This window comes from Balaenoptera borealis (genome assembly GCF_965194805.1).
Source record: "Balaenoptera borealis genome assembly, chromosome: 12".
In the NCBI taxonomy this organism is placed as follows: domain Eukaryota; kingdom Metazoa; phylum Chordata; class Mammalia; order Artiodactyla; family Balaenopteridae; genus Balaenoptera; species Balaenoptera borealis.
The window spans coordinates 42,662,332-42,681,534 of NC_138869.1; the positions used below are offsets into that span (position 1 = coordinate 42,662,332).

Genomic DNA, 19,203 nt, shown 5'->3' on the forward strand with positions numbered 1-19,203 from the left:
GAAGTTGCGCTGTGGAGCCAAATTTGAAGCAAGCTGAGACGCGGAGGCACGGCCACGAATTTGAACCCGTCGCGTTTTCCTTGGCTACCTTGGCCACTTGAGACCAGTCATCATGCCTATCCGTGCTCTGTGTACCATTTGCTCTGACTTCTTCGATCACTCCCGCGACGTGGCCGCCATTCACTGCGGCCACACCTTCCACTTGCAGTGGTGAGTGACTGCTCTGTTGGAGCTGGGCACTCGCCCCCGTACGGCTACAGGACTGTGGGGTGTCGGGCCTCCGGGCGACCCGACCCCGGAGCCCAGACTGGTGATGAGGACGGCATTAGACGGAGTCCCACGAGAGTTCCTGACCTGGGCAGAGGGGGGTTATGGCAGGCTTCCCGGAGGAGGTGACAGCTGAGCTGAGGTCGGGGGTACAGGGTTGGTTTAATGAAGACAGAGTAGGGGTTTCTTTGATGTACTTGCAAAGAGATGTGATTTCAAAATTATTAGCCCGGGCAGAAATGAACTTTCACCACATTAGCGAGCTCTTTTGTTTCTTCGAGACCTAGTAGACTACTGGCTACCCGATTTCTTGTGGTTTGCTTGATGGTTTGGAATGATTCTGTCCAGAGTCATCTCGTTGGTCAGACACTTCAGTGTATTCACTGACCCCAGCAAACCCAAGTTAACATCGAAGGGTAAGGAGGTGCTTTCTAATCAAGCCGTTCTGTTGAGTGTGCAGCTAGTGGGGCGATTCCTCTAGCAGCTGTGAACAGGCTGATTCCGAGCTCCTTTTTTAATTGTGGTGAAATATGTGTAACATAAAATTAACCATTTTTTCATTTTCCTTTTTTTTACTATACACTATTTTATTGTAGTAAAAATATATAAGATAACATTTAACATTTTAACCTTTTTTAAACTTTTGCAAAAGTTTACTTAACAAAAAAGTTCAATATGAAAATGTACACAACCTGATTTTTTTTTTTCTTTTTTTTTTTTTCAGCTTAGGAACAACCTGATTTTTATATGATAGTAAAACAGGCCCTTTGGAAAGGGGACACGTGGAAACAATTGATTTCTCTGGTGAACACAGGCATTGTTTATACTTGTTCCAAAACTTCTAACATGCTACTATTTCCTCATATTACCACCATTTCAGTATTGTTCTGTTGCCCAGTAGTTGCCATCTCCACACATTCACCTATCCCAAGATTCATAAAGGGATCAAATTCCTGCAATATTCCTTGGACATGTCGGCCACCATCTAATTTCAATGATAACTTCTTCATAAAATTTTAAAATTTATCAGAAGGGTGTTTTGTTTACTCAGTGAGCTCAAAGATGCCTTGCATTTTAACCATTTTTAAGTGTACAATTCAGTGGCATTAAGTACATTCACAACGTTGTGTAACCATCACCACTATCTATTTCCAAAACATTTCCATCATTCCAAACAGAGCACTGTATCCATTAAACAATAACTTTCCATTCTTCCCTTCCCACAGCCCATGGAAACCTCTATTTTACTTTCTGTCTCCTTGAATTTTTCTATTCTAGCTACCTCATATAAGTGGAATCGCACATTTGGTTCTTTTGAGTCTGGCTTATTTCACTAAGCGTAACGTTTTCAAGGTTCATCCATGTTGTAGCATGTTTCAGAATTTCATTTTTATGACTAAGTAGTATTCATTGTATGAAAATACCTCATTTTGTTTATCCCTTTATCTGTTAATAGACATTGGGTTGTTTCCATGTTTCAGCTACTGTGAGTAATGTTACTATGAACATTGGTGTACAAGTATCTGTTCACGTTCCTGCTTTCATTTCTTTTGGGTTATCCCAGAGATGGAATAGCTGGATCATACGGTAATTCTATATTTAATTTTTTGGGAAGCTGCCTTACTGTTTTCCACATCAGCTGCACCATTTTACATCCCCACCAACAATGCACAAGGGTTGCAGTTTCTCCCCATCCTTGCCAAAACTTATTTTCTGTTTTTTTTTTTTCCATAATAGCCATCCTAATGGGTGTTTTCTCTTTCGTTGTGTGTGTTTAAAGCTATCAGATTTCCTCTTAGCACTGCTTTTGCTGTATTACACAGTTTTGGTATGTTTTCATTTTCATTAATCTCATGGTATTTTCTAATTTCCCTTGTGATTTCTTCTTTGACCCATTGGTTGTCTAAGAGTGTGTTGTTATATTTCCACACATTTGTGAATTTTCCATTTTTCTTCTGTTATTGATTTTTAGTTTCATTCTATTTTGATCAGAAAAGATACTTCGTGTGATTTCAGCCTTTTAAAATTTAAGACTTGTTTTGTGGCCCAACATATGACCTTCCTAGAGAATGTTCCACGTGCACTTGAGAAAAATGTGTGTTCTGCTATTGTTGGGGGGAGTATATGTCTGTTAGGTCTATTTGGTTTAAAGAGTTGTTCAAGTCCTCTATTTCCATATTGATCATCTGTATGATTGTTTTATCCATTATTGAAATTGTGGGGTACTGACATCTCCAAATTTTAAAATAATTTTTTTTTAATTTTATTTATTTTTTTGGCTGCACTGGGTCTTCGTTGCTGCGTTCGGGCTTTCTCTAGTTGTGGCGAGCGGGGGGCTACTCTTCTTTGCGGTGCGGTGCACGGGCTTCAGTAGTTGTGGCTCGTGGGCTCTAGAGTGCGGGCTCAGTAGTTGTGGCACATGGGCTTAGTTGCTCCGCAGCATGTGGGATCGTCCCGGACCAGGGATTGAACCCTTGTCCCCTGCACTGGAAGGCAGATTCTTAACCGTTGAGCCACCAGGGAAGTCCCAACACCTCCAACTTTTATTGGAGAACTTTTTGTTTCTCCCTTCAATTCTGTACAATTTTCTAACATGTATATATTTCATATATATTTTGTTAGGTGCATGTATGTTTATAATTGTTATGTCTTGTTGGATTGAACCTTTTATCAATATGTAAAGTCTTTCTTTGTCTCTTGTAAACTTTTTTGACTTAAAGTCTATTTTGTCTGACAATAATATAGTTACCTCAATTCTCTTTTTGTTACTATTTTTATTCTGCTTGAGATTCATAGGTTTCTTTAACTTGTGGAACAATTTCTTTAATCAGTTCTGGGAAATTATCAGCCATTATCTCTTCATGTATTGCCTCTATTCCATTATCTCTTTTCTTTCTATGTAAGTTTTTCTTTTCTGCTATAACAAATTACAACTAACTTAGTGGCTTAAGAAAACACAGATTTACTATTTTATAATTCTGGAGGTCAGAAGTCCAAAATGGGTCTTGCTTGGTTAAAATCAAGATGGAAGTGGGGCTGTGCCTTCTTTGGCTCATGGCCCATTTCTCCATCTTCAAAGTCAGCAGTGTTACATCTTCAACTCTCTCTATGACTCCAGTAATCACTTACAGGGACCCTTGTGATTACATGGGACACACCTGGATAATCTCCCCATCTCCTTAACTTAATCACATCTGCAAAATTACTCTTGTCATATAAGGTAACATATTCACAGGTTTCAGAAATTAGGATGTACATTTCTTGAGGGGAGGACATTATTCTACCTAACACTTTCTTTCTGGAATTCCTAGTTATATGTAGGCTAGACCTTCTCACAGTATCTTTTATATCTCTTATCATTTCTCATGTATCTTCCATCTTTCTAATTCTCGGTGTTTCCTCTGACCTATCTTTCAATATACCAGTTCTTCAACTGTGTCTAAACTGCTATTAAACTCATCCATTGAATTCTTAATTTTGGCCATTTTTTCAGTTTTAGAATTTCTGTTTGGTCCTTATTAAATTCTGATATGTCACCTTTTATTTTCGAATTCTCTGCTGATATTTTCTTTCTTTTTTTCTTTAATTTTTAAAAATTATTTATTTATTTATTTATTTATGGCTGCGCTGGGTCTTCGTTGATGCGTGTGGGCTTTCTCTAGTTGTGGCGAGCGGGGGCTACTCTTTGTTGCGGTGCGTGGGCTTCTCATTGCAGTGGCTTCTCTTGTTGTGGAGCACTGGTTCTAGGCTCACGGGCTTCAGTAGTTGTGGCTCGCGGGCTCTAGAGGGCAGGCTCAGTAGTTGTGGTGCACGAGCTTAGTTGCTTCGCGGCATGTGGGATCTTCCTGGACCAGGGATCGAACCCGTGTCCCCTGCATTGGCAGGCAGATTCTTATCCACTGCACCACCAGGGAAGCCCTCTGCTGATATTTTCAATCTTAATTTTTATTTATTCAGCATAATGTGTTTATTATGGTCTGTGAAAATCCGAATATCTTAAGTCTTTGTGGATATGTTCTGGTTTGCACTATGTAGTGCTTTTTTCCTTGTATAACTGTTTACTTAAAAATAATTTACTGAGATACATTACAGGAACTTCCCTGGTGGTGCAGTGGTTAAGAATCTGCCTGCCAATGCAGGGGACATGGGTTCCATCCCTGGTCGGGGAAGATCCCACGTGCCGTGCCAGAGCAACTAAGCCTGTGCACCACAACTACTGAAACTGCACTCTGGAGCCCACGAGCCACAACTACTGAAGCCCATGCACATCTAGAGCCCATGCTCCGCAACAAGAGAAGCCACCACAATGAGAAGCCCGCACACTGCAACGAAGAGTAGCCCCCGCTCGCTGCAACTAGAGAAAGCCCATGTGCCGCAACAAACACCCAATGCAGCCGTAAATAAATAAATAAATAAATATTTTTAAAAAAAAGAAATGTTACATAAAAGTACAAATATAGGGGCTTCCCTGGTGGCGCAGTGGTTAAGAATCCTCCTGCCAATGCAGGGGACACGGGTTCGAGCCCTGGTCCGGGAAGATCCCACGTGTCACGGAGCAGCTAAGCCCGTGTGCCACAACTACTGAGCCTGCGCTCCAGAGCCCGCGAGCCACAACTCCTGAAGCCCGGGCGTCTAGAGCCCGTGCTCTGCAACAGGAGGAGCCACCGCAATGAGAAGCCCACGCACCGTGACAAAGAGTAGCCCCCGCTCACCACAACTAGAGAAAGCCCCACACAGCAACAAAGACCCAACACAGCCAAAAATAAATAAATTAAATAAATAAATAAATAAATAAATAAAACCTTTAAAAGTACAAATATAATAAGTGTGTAGCTTGCAGAATTTTCACAAACTGAACACGCCCTCGCAACCAGAATTCAGAACAAGAAACTAGACATCAGCACTCCAGGAACCTCCTCCTGAGACAGGCTGGGACCTGGGACACTGCCAGAGTGCTTGCACTTGTACCTAGACAAACGTCTCCTCAAGCAACAGAATACAGAGAAACTATAGGGGACTAAAAATAACTACATGTGGGCAGCAGCTGGGGCAAATTACAAACAAAAAAATACAAAAAGGCCAAAACCCAGCTGTCGCTTCTGAAGTGCCTGGAGCAAAAGCAGGGTACTGTGCATGACCCCTGCACACAGCACCACCAAAGCGGTGGGCAGACTACCTAAGCCACCCCTGTGGCTCAATCTGCCGACCCGCCCCCTACACTCACCCCATTTAAGGAACCAGCTCCCTCCCTGCCCTACAGTGAGCAAGCAAGGGCACCTGTTGCTTGTTTTTGCTCCCTCAGGTGCAGCACAAGTCCCAGTAAAGCCTTGCCTGAATTTCTCTTCTAGCCTCTTATCAGTTTCTATTGATTAAAGAGTCCAAGGACCCAGGTCGGTGCACTCTTTCAGTTACTCCCACCTGCCCGCCTTTCCCCCACACATAAGGATAGCCACTGTCTTGACTTCCAGCAACATAGATGAGTTTTGCCTACTTTTTTACTTTACGTAAATGCAGTTATAGACAATATACCTTTTTTTGTATCTGGCTTCTCTTCCTCAATGTTATATTTATGTAATTCATCCATAATTTGTTCTTAGTTGTAGACTCATTCGTTCTCATTGCTGTGTAGTATTCCATTGTGCATTGTTAGCTTTGTATTATACGTATTTGAAAAATTATTTATAGAAAAAAAATTGAGGCCTAGGATTATGGTATCATCTTCCTGAAAGGACTCTGTTTCTCCCTGGTCTCTGGGGATGGGATTGTTTACCAGTAGGAGACTACGTTTTGTTTTTGTTTTTGTTTTTTTTTGACTACGCTGCACAGCTTATGGGATCTTAGTTTCCCCACCAGGGATTGAACCCGGGCCCTTGGCAAAAGCACGGAGTCCTAAACACTGGACTGCCAGGGAATTCCCTAGCAGGAGACTATTTTAATTAAAGTTTAAAGCAGATGGTGCATAGCTGGGCTGTGTTTTGCTTTTACTGCTACTTGCTTTTACCTCTAGTTTATCCTTACTTTGAAAGTGTACCCCTTTGGAGCCCCAGCTTACATGAGGGTATTATTACAATCCCCATCTCTGAGGGAGTCTGGCTTTGACTGTTGCCCCCCCACGCCCCGCTCCAAGCCTAGAAAGTTGACAAAATTGCAGCTCAGGGGTAGGGAAATCCAAGCCAACAGGGCCCAAAAAAGGGCCAGTTGGTTGGAGTGCTTGTACCAGTCAGGCCTTGTGGGATATACCGTCATGGCCTGTGGTGCTGCCCTCCTGGGTAGGCAGGCATTGGGTCGAGGAGGAGCAGGACAGGCGCTGTTCTGGTCGGGGTGGCTACCTGGCCTGTATGTCTCCCTCCAAGCCATGGCTCACAAGTCTGTTTTTCTGTTTCTCATTCCAGCCTAATTCAGTGGTTCGAGACAGCACCAAGTCGGACCTGCCCGCAGTGCCGAATCCAGGTGAGGGTGGTAGGATGAAAACACCTCAGCTAAAGACAGCTCCTTGCCGGGGAGCAGGAATGAGGAAAGATCTCTGAAGCTAAGCAATGTCTTTGACCTATTTGGACCCTCATGGTTTGAGGCTGGTCGAGCCTCACTTGTGCTTTTGAGTGGCTCGGGAGGCCTGCTTGTGCCCAAAGATAGCAGGCGGATGGACTCATTGCCTGGGCCAATCTTCACCTGGATAGATTTGGTCTCCTTCCCAGCCTTTCCCCTGCAATGCCCAGCACCTAGAGTTGGGGTTTCTTTTGAGCAGTTACCACATGGGGCTGCAGTGACATGACTTCAGTAACCACCAAGCTAGTGGCACCAGCTTGGGCCACCTACAGGGTTACAGAGGTCCTCTCACTCCAAGGGATGTGCTGTGGAAGGTTAGGCCTGAGATGGGCTTGGCTGAATGTACACCCTTGTCCTCCTTGCCCGTGACCCAGCTGTGCAGTCATACTGTATCTTGTTCTTTCATTCAGGTCGGCAAAAGAACCATTATCAATAAGCTCTTCTTTGACCTTGCCCAGGAGGAGGAGAGTGTCTTAGATGCAGAATTCTTAAAGGTACCCAGAATTTATCTCATCCTACTGAACCCCAAGCCCTCTGAGAGTTCACTTTCTGCTCCTACCCAGGGAGAGTACCTCGAGTATGGAGATGGAGTTCTGGAGGGAAGACTTGGTAGAGATTTCAAGGCAGAGGCTGAGAGAGCAGAGGACAAGTGATGATGCTACAGTCATTGGAGAAATACGCTGTTAGGGAGGAAGGGAGCCACTTGACTGTGAGCCCTCCCCTGGGGATTTCAGAGCAATTCTGACCATAGTTCAGAGTGCCTCTCCTGAAGTTCCCTCACCTCGCAAAGGGTCTACAACCATCTTTTCAGTCCTCAGCCAGGGAATATGTGTGAACCTACTGTTCACAGACCTGCCTGTGCTTCAAAACTGCCTGGGGAACTTGGTATATATCCAGGTGCCTGAGTCTTTCTCAGAGCAGGAATGGAGGGCAGAGCCCCTGGTATCAAGATATGCAGCCAGGATAGAAACCCACACTGCAGGGGAGGATGGGTGGATTCCCTCCTACACTTATACTGCTTCCCCTCCAAGTGTAAGGTTTAGCTTTCTTTGTGCACAAAGGGATTGGATTGGCAGAAACCTCTCAAGGAAGTGGGATTGGGGTTCGCAAGTGAACCTGGACTCTGAGGGTTAATTTGCTGGGCATCTGTCAGATCAGGATTCATTTGGCCCTGGTCGCAGGGTGCTGTGATGTCCTTGGAACCTCACTGCTTCAAGAACATGGAACTTTTATGCTTAAAGCTAACATGTTCATCGTCATGGTAACTGCTCCCAGTTTTAAGCCGTGTCCTCCCTGTGATAAAGGCAACAAAGGCAGCTTCATTTCTTTCTGGCCTTCTGAGCCAGATCTAGGAGACAGGGAGGCAAAATCTTGAGTAGTTTGGAGCAAGGGCTTGGAAGGCACCCTGCTTGGGTGTGGAAGGAGCCAGGGGACTAGCGGTAGCTTTGGGCTGGCAGCCATTCTCAGGCAGCCCATGTGTGCCCTTCTCTACCCACCGCTTCCACCCCAGATGTCCAGCCTATTTGACCAGCTCAGCCACCAACAGCTCCTGCCCCAGAGTCCTGGGTAGAGAGTTTGACAACAGGGACTTATCCACGCACTGGGGCTAGGCCTTAGTATTGGTCACATGTGATATTCTGAGTCTTTTTTTTAACTTATTTTATTTTATTTATTTTTTATTTTTGGCTGCGTTGGGTCTTTGTTGCTGCATGAGGGCTTTTCTCTAGTTGCATTCAGCGGGGGCTACTCTTCGTTGTGGTGCACGGGCTTCTCATTGCGGTGGCTTCTCTTGTTGCGGAGCACAGGCTCTAGGCGCATGGGCATCAGTAGTTGTGGCTCGCGGGCTCTAGAGCGCAGGCTCAGTAGTCGTGGCTTGCCGGTTCTAGAGCACAGGCTCAGTAGTTGTGGCACACGGGCTTAGTTGCTCCACAGCATGTGGAATCATCCCGGACGAGGGCTCGAACCTGTGTCCCCTGCATTGACAGGCAGATTCTTAGCCACTGCGCCACCAGGGAAGCCCGATATTCTGAGTCTTGCGTTGACCTGGGAAGGGTAATCTGGAGGAGGATTTTTCTGGATTGCATCTAGCTACCACCATGGACCCTAGGCCAAGCCTTTCAGGTCTGCCGAGCCTGGTTTTCCTGCTTATGGAGTAGGCATGTCTCTTGCCCACAGGGGTGTTGAGTACATGGGACTCCTGAATGGGAGCTGGGCTCAGTTCTGCTCCAGCCTCTCAGTGGTTCTGTGGCAGTGGCTTTGGAACATATGCATGCACTTTGAGAGGCTCATTTGACCCTCACAACAGTCTGGTTAGAGCCTAGCACAGGTGAGGTTTCATCCAGGGGTGCAAAGTTGTCCTGGTTCACCTACCTGTTGGATTCTGGGGCTGGAAGACTCATGGTGCACAGAGCCAGCTTAGAGCTTGGAGAGGGGCAGACCATGAAGCAGGCAGGACCCAGGGTGGAGGGAAGCAGTGGTGGCCCAAGGTGCTTGGACATCACAATTCTGTGTCCCCAGTGAGTGCAGCTAATGCCATAGAGGGTCAAGGCCAGCACAGGCCCAAGGAAGCGATGGAAGCCTCTGCCATGAGACTGACTGCACAGGCGCAGCTCCACTTCTTTTGCCCCTGTTATGCCTCTTTTCCTGTCCTAGGGTCTTGTACATGAGATTATTTTCATCCATTTTACCTACTTTTTAAAAAGGCACACAGAGATAAAGCAAGGTTTCTCTCTCCATTGTTGACTTAGCTTGGCCTTGAGGTGCGCAGGGTTCATGCTTCCCTGGGCCCATAGGCCTCCTTGTCCCCTCCTGGGGCTCCCCACAAGCCTTATGGGAGGCTGAGTGGAGGCCAGCTCTGATGCCTTCTTGCTGCTTATTGTGGGTATTGCCTTGCAGAATGAACTGGATAATACCAGAGCCCTGCTTTCCCAGAAAGGTGAGTTCCCAAGGGGCCCTGGGAAGCCCCTGACTTGGGTAGTGGAGGGAGAGGCCCTGGAAGGAAGGCCTCCAACCTTCCAGCAGAGCCAGGGGCTCTCCCTGCTTCATATGTTCAAGAGTCCTATCAGCTCTTGTGATTGGCAGAAAAGGAAAGAAAAGGGAGGTGACCGAAGGTGTCCACCTAGATCAGGTGAGCCTCTTCTCTTTGTCTGAGGCTACTTGCCTAGGAGCTGGGCTGGGAGGGGGCTATCTGATAGGGCAAAGTATTTGTAGGTGAGGGTTCCACTGCCAAATTTGGCAGGAACCTGTTTGAGTTCTGGGATGATGAATTAACTAGACCCACAGGAGCACGGAGCAGTAAAATCTTTACTCAAGTAGTTCCAAGCATCAGAAAGAGGGTCTCATCCCCTGAAGGAAGAGACTCTGGCTGGGCGTCCCTGGTTTGGTGTCTGCCAGAGAGAGAAGCAGACCACCCAACTTTCTGGCCTGAGACTTGTTCCTCACCTGGCTCTGGGGTGGTATGCTGGAGCCCAAGGGCCCAGGTTCTCATACTGTGGTGTGGACGGGCCTCTCCTCTCCCTCCATCCCCCACCCTTGCTCCAGAGAAGGAAAAACGAGACAGCCAGCTCATCATTGACACTCTGCGGGACACGCTGGAAGAACGCAACGCCACTGTTGAATCCCTGCAGAAGGCCTTAGACAAGGCTGAGATGCTGTGCTCCACCCTCAAGGTGGGTCCCCAAGCCTTGTGGACACAGATTGGTGGTGAGATATAGTTTTAGTCCTGGACTCATGACTCTGGGCTTGTCTTTTGGTTCTGCCTTGGTCAATACCTTGGTTTGTGCAATTGTAAAATGGAGGCAAATCCCATCTTCCCCAGGCCTCCCATTGCTGTACCCATCCAGCCCATGAGAAAAGGATCGTATTGCCTGCACTTATGGATTTTGTACTAGGTAGTTTCGAGAGGTGAGGCCTGCCCAGTGCTTCATGGAGGGGCTGCTCAGCCAAGACCTCAGTGAGGCTGGGCCGTGTTTCCAAAAGTGGTTTGTACTCCACTGACAAAGCCAGCCTGAAGAACCTTCCATTAGCACTCTAGTCCTTGGCTGGGCTGCTCTCTGGAGCCAGATCAAACAGCATCCCAGGGAGGAGCTGGGGGCCTTTGAAGTTGGCTGTGCTGAGCTGACCAGGCAGATCAAAGCCTGCAGAGCAAGTGGCTCTAGACCCAAATGAATTTTGTATCAGCCTGGGTTGGTGAGCCTCTTGCTCTCCAAGGGGCATGAGGTGATTGACTTGAATCCATAATTGATATTCTGGCCTCGTAGGAAGAAGCAGTCCTTGCTGATGCCATTTGAAAGGGAAAGGGAGCCATCCTTGTGAACAGATAGGGCCCCAGGGTGTTCATTGTTTCTGTCTCTGCTTCGTGGCTGGCCTGGATCACGTGGCCTGGCCAGTGGGAAGGAAGGAGTGAACCAGCACCTGGCTGCGGAGCAGGAGTCTTCTGGCAGTCCCAGGTCAGAGATGAAGTGGCCAGGTACTGAGGGCAGCCTGGCCAGCTGCCTCTGGCTCAGCTCTCCTACCCCAGCAACTGTCCATAGGTCTAGATGGTGGATAGTGCAGCCTGGATTTGTGCTCCAGGCTTCTTCAGCTTCCTGCACAGCAGGCCACAGGACCCTGGCAGCCCCCAGCAGGCCTATAGATCCTGGGAGTGGGCTGTGCCTATGGTAAGACATATCTCAGGAGGAAGCAAGCAGGGAGGTGAGGAAGCAGCTGGCCTAGGGCCTCTTAGCAGAAAAAGCACAAGCCAGAGTGGGGCCCAGGAGCCTTACCTCCTGGGGGTTGGAGCATATGCTTATCAGCATTTTCAAAAGCATACAGTTCTAGGGTAGTGTTCTCCCGATGAATTTAGCCTTGGCCCCTGGGAGCCTCCAAGCAACAGATATGTAGTGGTACGTTTGCTCTTCAGAAGCAGATGAAGTACTTGGAACAGCAGCAGGATGAGACCAAACAAGCACGGGAGGAGGCCCGCCGGCTCCGGAACAAGATGAAGACCATGGAGCGGTGAGCTTGGATCTGGGGCCTGCCCTGTGCCCTTGCACCTAGGGCCCTCTGGGGCACAGCTCTCAGGACTGCAGCAGGGCCTGGCTCACCTCTGTAGCTCAACTCTCCATAGGCCATGGGGGGCTCAGGCCAGCTGAGTATGGGCACAGGTCTTACTCAGCCTCTATGGGCTCCTCTACTTTCCATGGGGGCTCTTGCCACACTCCTCCCTGTCCCCGTTGCCTGTGGCCAAATGACCTGGCAGGGCTTTTGTTCTAAGAACCTCTCTCTGGGGATCCCTGACCTGAGGCTCTCTGTCAACACCCCTTCTTCCTCAGCAGCATCGCTGCAGCTGTGCTTAGCTCTGCTGTGGGGCCTTTCTTTGGGCAGACCTGCCTGCTGAAGCATCCTAGCAGCTCAGGCTGTCACCATAGCAACGGCAGCAAAGGGAAGCAGAGCTGCACTGTGTATCTACCCATCAGCCTCCAGATTTTAAATGCCATGGGCTGGGTGTTTTTCAGGATTGAGCTCCTACTCCAGAGTCAGCGGCCCGAGGTGGAGGAGATGATCCGAGACATGGGTGTGGGACAGTCAGCGGTGGAGCAGTTGGCTGTGTACTGCGTGTCCCTCAAGAAGTGTGTACTCTGGCCCCTCTATCCAAGCCCAGGAGCTAAGCCATGGCACCCCAGCCATGCCTCTCCATCTGTTGCCCATCTCTTGTAAAGCACAGCAGGTGGAGTTAAGGGGCAGGCTCTGGAGCCATGCTGCCTCAGTTTGAACCCTCACCCCTTTCACCATGTGGCCAGGAGCCAATTTCTTAACCTCTCTGATCCTCAGCTTCCTGAATGGAGATAATAGTAACTTGCCTCACAGGATTATTGAGAGAATTGAGTGTGAATTATAAGTGTTATTTCTAAAGACATTGGCACAGCTTTCTGAGCCATGAGCCCCATCATGATATCTGGAGCCTGTTTCCCATCAGCACTGTTACTGACCCTGCCTGGCTTGCATCAGAAACTCAGCTCAGGTGTTCACTACAATGGGTGTGAGGTGGGAGAAAAGGGACCACTTGGCTGACAGGCATGGAGGATCCCAGATGCCTCATGTAGGGGTCAGGTGGTGTAGGGGGTCTCGTAGTGGGGACGGGGCTTCCTGCACACCCTCTCAAATCGCCAGTGCCTGCAGGCAGGCAGGGAACAGAGACTCACCAGCTCTCCTTGCATTGGGTGCCGGACCCTCCACAGCACTACCTGGTCCCCTCTGGGCTCAGGTGTCAGAGTAGGAATGAGAAGGGCTGAGGGCTTGGACTAGGCTTTGTGTTTGGTTGGTGCTATGGCTCAGTCTGACCAGCAGGTGTCTGGTGCTGACATGTCTTTCCATGGCCCCTTTGTAGAGAGTACGAGAATCTAAAAGAGGCGCGGAAGGCCTCAGGGGAGCTAGCCGACAAACTGAAGAAGGACTTGTTTTCTTCCAGAAACAAGGTAATTCAGTGGGGAGCTGACAGTGAGGGGAGAGGTGGCTGTCCTTTTGTCATGCTCATGCGTGTCTCCTAAGCAAGGCCATGGGGCTGTTGGATGACTCACAGAGGCTGGTTTCTGATCCTTACTGGGCATTGACTCTGGCTACATGGCTTGTCCAGTTAGGGTGGCAGATCAGGCAGGTATCCCCCCAGCCTCTGCACACTTCTGTTCCCCTCTGCTCTTCTGGGTACCTCTCAGCTGGCTGGAGCACACAGGTCCCAAATGTGACAGCTTCAAGGGCCTGTTTTTTGTTCCAGGCCCAGAGTAGGAGGCCTCTTGTTTTGGGGTATTTTTTGTTTTGTTTTATTTTGTTTGTGTTTGTTTTTTGGCCACGCCACTTGGCTTGTGGGATCTCAGTTCCCCAGCCAGAGATTGAACCTGGGCCACGGCAGTGAAAGCCTGGAATCCTAACCACTAGGCCACCAGGGGAGACCCAGTAGAAGGCATCTTGGAACCTTGTTCAGTCAGCACAGCAGTTTTTATTTCTGGGCATGGTGCATCCATGGGCAAGGGTGTAGGAAGTAGCCCTTGCTCCTGGGCAGCTCCAGATGGACATTGCCGGACTAAGGTCCAGCCCCATGGAGCTAGGGTCTCCCTTCCATGTTCCCAGCTCTTCTGGGCCCCGGGCTACCACGAGCTGGTGTAGCAGCAGGTGCGGGCAGGGCACATGGCCACCCCTTGGTTCATCCTTTTCTCCTTACACTTTCTTGTAGTTGCAGACAGTCTACTATGAACTGGACCAGGCCAAGTTGGAGCTGAGGTCGGCCCAGAAGGACTTACAGAGTGCTGACAAGGAAATCGCAGTGAGGGACATCTCTGGCCAGGCGGGAACGAGGGGTGGCTTATGTGCCCTCCAAGAACAGGGCTGGCTAGTTCTGTCTGCAAAACCTTGCACCAGTCAGTGGTGGTGGCTCTGGGATCCCTGCACCCTCCTGGGTCAGGGTGGGTCAGGACATGTGCCTTGGCCCTTGGTCTGGAGCCGGGGCCTCCTCAGCAGAGGACAGAGAACACCTGGGTCTTCCTCACAGTCTGTCCTGTGCCTACACCCTTGAGACCACCAGAGTAGGGGCTCCACCAGAGAGGGGTTCTGAGGTCGGGTGGTCCTGGCCTCCTGAGCCTGATATTTGGGTTTCGGGCCTTGTTCTGTTCCCAGTGGGCTTGCCTTTCGTGTGTGGTGCTCAGTCCTTGGCAGTCCCTCTGGACTTGGTGCCTCAGCGTCTCTTTCACACTCTTCTCTTTCCTTCCCCAAGAGCCTGAGAAAAAAGCTAACGATGCTGCAGGAAACCCTGAACCTGCCACCAGTGGACAGTGAGACTGTCAACCGCCTGGTTTTAGAGAGGTTTGTTGACCCTCTGGGGTGGTGCAAGGGCTACAGGCTGGAGGAGCTCCCTGGTAAGGGTGTCCTCACTCCTCCTGGCTTTGTGGGAGTGGGTGGCCCATGTAGGCCTGAAGGCTGTGCGCCCCTGCCCTGGGAGATAGCCAAGATTTAGCTGAAAAGCAGCTTTGAGGTAGATTCTGGGATCTGACAAGGAGAGGCCAGGGGAGGCCAGAAAGGACCTAGGGCTGGTCAGAGAAAGGGCAGGAGCACCAGCTCAGGGCTTCCTGTTTATGGAATGGCTCACCGAATGTATCCGTCTGCCCCAGGTTCTGAAACAACCACGAAACCACCCACGGAAATACTGTAACTCTCTTCTGGTTCCAAGAATATGCACGTTAAAGCTGCCAGCAGAGGGAGCCAAGAGGCAAAGGGATGGGTATCCTCCTCCCGAGTGTTCCACAGAAGCCAGTGGGCTGAGAGGGTCCTCAGGGCAATCTCCTGCCTAGCAGCCCTCCTGATGGTCCAGATAGAAAACACAACCCAGCAGCCCAGCCACATTTTTTTTTTTTCCCCGAGCCACACGGCATGCAGGATCTTAGTTCCCCAATCAGGGATCGAACCCATTCTCCCTGCATTGGTAGCGTGGATCCTTAACCACTGGACCACCAGCGTAGTCCCCAGCCACTTTTTTTTTTTGGCTGCGTTGGGTCTTCGTTGCGGTGCATGGGCTTCTCATTGAGGTGGCTTCTATTGTTGCAGAGCATGGTCTCTAGGCACGTGGGCTTCAGTAGTTATGGTGCGCAGGCTCAGTAGTTATGGCTCACGGGCTCTAGAGCGCAGGCTCAGTAGTTGTGGCACACGGGCTTAGTTGCTCCGCGGCATGTGGGATCTTCCCGGACCAGGGCTCGAACCCGTGTCCCCTACATTGGCAGGTGGATTCTTAACCACTGTGCCACCAGGGGAGCCCCCCAGGCACTTTTATTTGAGCTACTTTTCTTTTTTTTTTAATTTAACTATTTATTTAGGCTGCGCAGGGTCTTAGTTGCAGCGTGCGGGATCTTTAGTTGTGGCATGCAGTCTTCTTAGTTGCGGCATGCGGGCTGTTAGTTGCAGTGTGTGGACTTCTTAGTTGTGGCATGCCTGTGGGATCTAGTTCCCCGACCAGGGATCGAACCCGGGCCCCCTGCATTGGGAGTGTGGCATCTTACCCACTAGACCATCAGGGAAGTCCCTTTGAGCCACGTTTCAACGTTGGAAAATCATTATGCTCCCTCTTCCCCACATCCGCTCAGTTGCTAGAGCCTGCCCATCTAACTTCTGTGGTGCCTTCCTGACCCTTTTCCTTGCTCCCACCTCCGTGTGAGGCTTGTGACCCATTGCCCCACTCCTCCCCCCTGTCCTGTATAGCAGCCCCAGGGCATCATGCCACTCCCTTGCCAAGCATCTCCCAGGACCCTTGGCACTGGCCTCAGGCCCTCATGGAGCTGGCCGTCGTGTGGGCTGCGATGGATATTCGGGCTTCAGCCAAATCACACTGCCCAATGCAGCAGAACACCCCTTGCCTTCCTGCTCCTGTGCCCTCCTGTGCTTCTGCTCTTCTCCACACTGAAGTGTCAGCTGCCCTGCGGAGCCTTCCCTAGTCTCCTCAGCAGAAATAAGCTCACTGTCCTCTGCATAGGTAGCACTTCTTATTCAGATGCTGTCAGGTGCTAGGGTCCACAGAGGTGCTCTAGAGGCTTTCTGGAGCCTGGTCTACCCCCTGTGTACACACACAGGCTGTGAGTAGACTGGGAGCCGCCTCCGAGTAGACCAGGAGCCGCCTCCTAATCTGTGTCCCCACCATCAGCTTCCTCACACACACGCTCCTTCCCCCACACCATAGTACCCGGTCAGCGTCTGAGGGGGGCAGTGAATGCATGCAAGCCAGTTTCCTCTCATTCTCCTACCTTTCATTCCTCAATCTTTCTCTTTCCTTTCATACCTCAGGTCCTCCAGTGTTTCTTTTTTTTTTTTTAATTTATTTATTTTATTTATTTATTTTTGGCTGCACTGGGTCTTCGTTGCTGCACGCGGGCTCTCTCTAGTTGCGGTGAGCGGGGGCTACTCCTCGTTGTGGTGCGCTGGCTTCTTATTGCGGTGGCTTCTCTTGTTGTGGATCACAGACTCTAGGCGCGCTGGCTTCAGTAGTTGTGGCGCGTGGGCTCAGTAGTTGTGGTGCACGGGCTTAGTTGCTCTGTGGCATGTGGGATCTTCCTGGACCAGGGCTCGAACCCGTGTCCCCTGCATTGGCAGGCGGATTCTTAACCACTGTGCCACCAGGGAAGCCCCTTCCAGTGTCTCTTTACAGAGCCAGGGCTGCCTGCCTGCCCCAGTTTAGGTCTGAGGGCTGTGGGAGTGTGATGGGCACATGACTCTGTGAGGTCCAGCCTGTGGCTGATTTTGACAAACTAAGCTCTGTTTCTGGTCCCTCCTACCTACTCTACCCTCAGAGCCCATCGGCCCAGCCACCTTGGAAGCCCCAGGTAACATGAAGGCTCTGTCAGGAGCTTGGCAGGTATAGTACCCACCCTCAGGGAGCTGTTAGTCTCAGTGACAATCTCATGTAGATAGACCTTTAGAACCCAACCTGGGTCAAGGCAGAAAGTAAAAATCCTTTTTTTTAGGATATCACTCAAGGATCCTGTCTGCAAGCTCCCCATCGTGCTCCCTTCACTTTCTATTCCATGGGCCTTGGTGTTTCCATGCACTTGTCATCTGTGTCTGGCATCCACAGTAAGGGGGAGCACAAGCACAGAGGCTTCCTCTAGGTGCCCAGGGACTTTCCATTCCTGCTTTTGCTTACTTTCTTTTTATTTATTTGTTTGGTTGGTTGGTTGATTGCGCCGGGTCTTAGTTGCAACAGGCAGGCCCCTTAGTTGCAGCTTGCGGGCTCCTTAGTTGTGGCACGTGGGCTCCTTAGTTGCGGCAGGTGAGCTCCATCGTTGTGGCATGCGAACTCTTAGTTGCGGCATGCATGTGGGCTCTAGTTCCCAGATCAGGGATCGAACCTGGGCCCCCTGCATTGGGAGCTTGGAGTCTTATCCACTGCGCCACCAGGGAAGTTCCAATTTCCTTCCTTTTTAAGGCTGAATCAGCAATCGCATTTTAAATTTGCACACATTCTTTCTTGCTCACTGAATGCATCCTTGGCAAAATATGCTATCCCTTGTTTTATGGTCTAGCATTTTCATTTCTGTCAGGGCCAGTGTTTGCACATCATGGCCTTTCTCTTGGACTTCCCTCTCATGCTTGGGGGTCCTTGGCTGCCTGTGGCCCTCTGAGGAGGAGTAACAGAAAGGTGTCCTGGGAACCCTTTATGGGCAGGGATTGGGGGAATGTGCAGTCATCTGGTATCATGCTGAGTCTTATCTGAACCTAGGTGCAGAGGGATTTGCTGTCAGGTCCAGTACTGGCTGCCCTAAGATCCTGTGGATGGTTTGCAGGTGACTTTAGGAAAGGCCCTTTTCATTCTTGGCCCCAGGTAGCAGGCTCACTTCCTGGTGCTTACTCCCTGATGTAGGGAGGGGTGGCACCAAGCTCGCACCTTCCATCAGTACCCCCATTTTCAGGCTTGTTTAATGCATCTGTAAATCCAGGTCTTCCCCGCTCCTCCCTTGCGTCCGTAGCCGTCTCCTGGTGGGTTCTGGCTATTGTATAAGTCTCCTATCCCCTGGCCATGCTCTCTCCCAGATTTTTGTGGAAATCTATGGGTACTGATGATGGCTGCCCATTCCATTTGTTGCAGTAGGATTATCCTTCACTCCGTCATTTTAGGGAGGCCTCAGGAGGTAGCTGTCACCCCCAACCACAGAGGAGGTGTTTGGAAGACCTCTCTCATGGACCCCAAGAGCCCCTGACCTCCAAGCTGAAAGGATTTGGGGAGGCCTTTGCTTAGGGTAGGCCTGCCGGTTGCCATGAGTTCATGGAGGACACACTAACTCCCGTGCCACACAGGTAATAGGTCTGCCCAGGGCCTTGGTTGAGTTTTGGAAAGAGGGGTGTCTTGCCCCAATTCCTGAGTCCTCTGGCATGAAGCCCTGTATGTTGGCCATGGGTGAGTATCCCAAAGATGATGGTATCACCCAGGAGGACCTAAAGCCAGGCCCTCAACCAGTTGGGGGGTGTATGTGGCCACTGAGCTCTAGACTCTTCCACCTTGTCAGACAGATAGAAGGTGGGAAGGAAAGAAAGACCATTGGCAAGAAGAAAAACAGGGTTCGAGCTTATAAAAGAAGAAGGATTTACCAGGAAGTGTCTGAGGGAACAAGAAATGTGTTCATATGAGCCAGATGGTGTGGGGGAGTGAGGGAGGCACTGAGAGAACCTCCTGAGTCTTGAATTTAGTGTTGGGGATGGCCAGGAGGTGTGAGTGAAAAAGACTGGCTTGGCTTGAGCCAAGGATGGGCACATGCCATGAACACTACTGGGCAAGGTCTGAGGCAATGGCAGCAGGATCTTCTTTGCGGCACGCGGAATCTTTCACTGTGGCGCGCGGGCTTCTCTCTAGTTGTGGCGTGCGGGTTTTCTCTCTCTAGTTGA

At 49.8% G+C, this 19,203-nt stretch overlaps 1 protein-coding gene and 1 pseudogene across 3 annotated transcripts in view; one reads left to right on the forward strand and one right to left on the reverse strand.

The window, feature by feature from the left end:
• The first annotated feature begins 76 nt into the window (after positions 1-76).
• The window catches only part of TRAIP (TRAF interacting protein), a 28,824-nt gene continuing 9,697 nt past the window's right edge, over positions 77-19,203 (forward strand). For both annotated transcript variants that reach the window (XM_082346640.1, XM_082346641.1), the window contains exons 1-10: positions 77-210; positions 6,660-6,717; positions 7,224-7,307; positions 9,709-9,748; positions 10,354-10,481; positions 11,714-11,808; positions 12,309-12,422; positions 13,181-13,268; positions 14,021-14,110; positions 14,558-14,646. In XM_082346640.1, coding sequence (XP_082202766.1) covers positions 113-210; positions 6,660-6,717; positions 7,224-7,307; positions 9,709-9,748; positions 10,354-10,481; positions 11,714-11,808; positions 12,309-12,422; positions 13,181-13,268; positions 14,021-14,110; positions 14,558-14,646 — 884 coding nt within the window. In that variant the 5' untranslated portion in view covers positions 77-112. The remainder of the gene's footprint in view (positions 211-6,659; positions 6,718-7,223; positions 7,308-9,708; positions 9,749-10,353; positions 10,482-11,713; positions 11,809-12,308; positions 12,423-13,180; positions 13,269-14,020; positions 14,111-14,557; positions 14,647-19,203) is intronic.
• On the reverse strand, positions 241-6,652 carry LOC309607748 (small nuclear ribonucleoprotein G pseudogene; annotated as a pseudogene). The gene is made up of 2 exons (XR_014249659.1): positions 1,004-6,652; positions 241-959 (listed from the first exon to the last, which is right to left on the reverse strand). The product of XR_014249659.1 is annotated as a small nuclear ribonucleoprotein G pseudogene (transcript).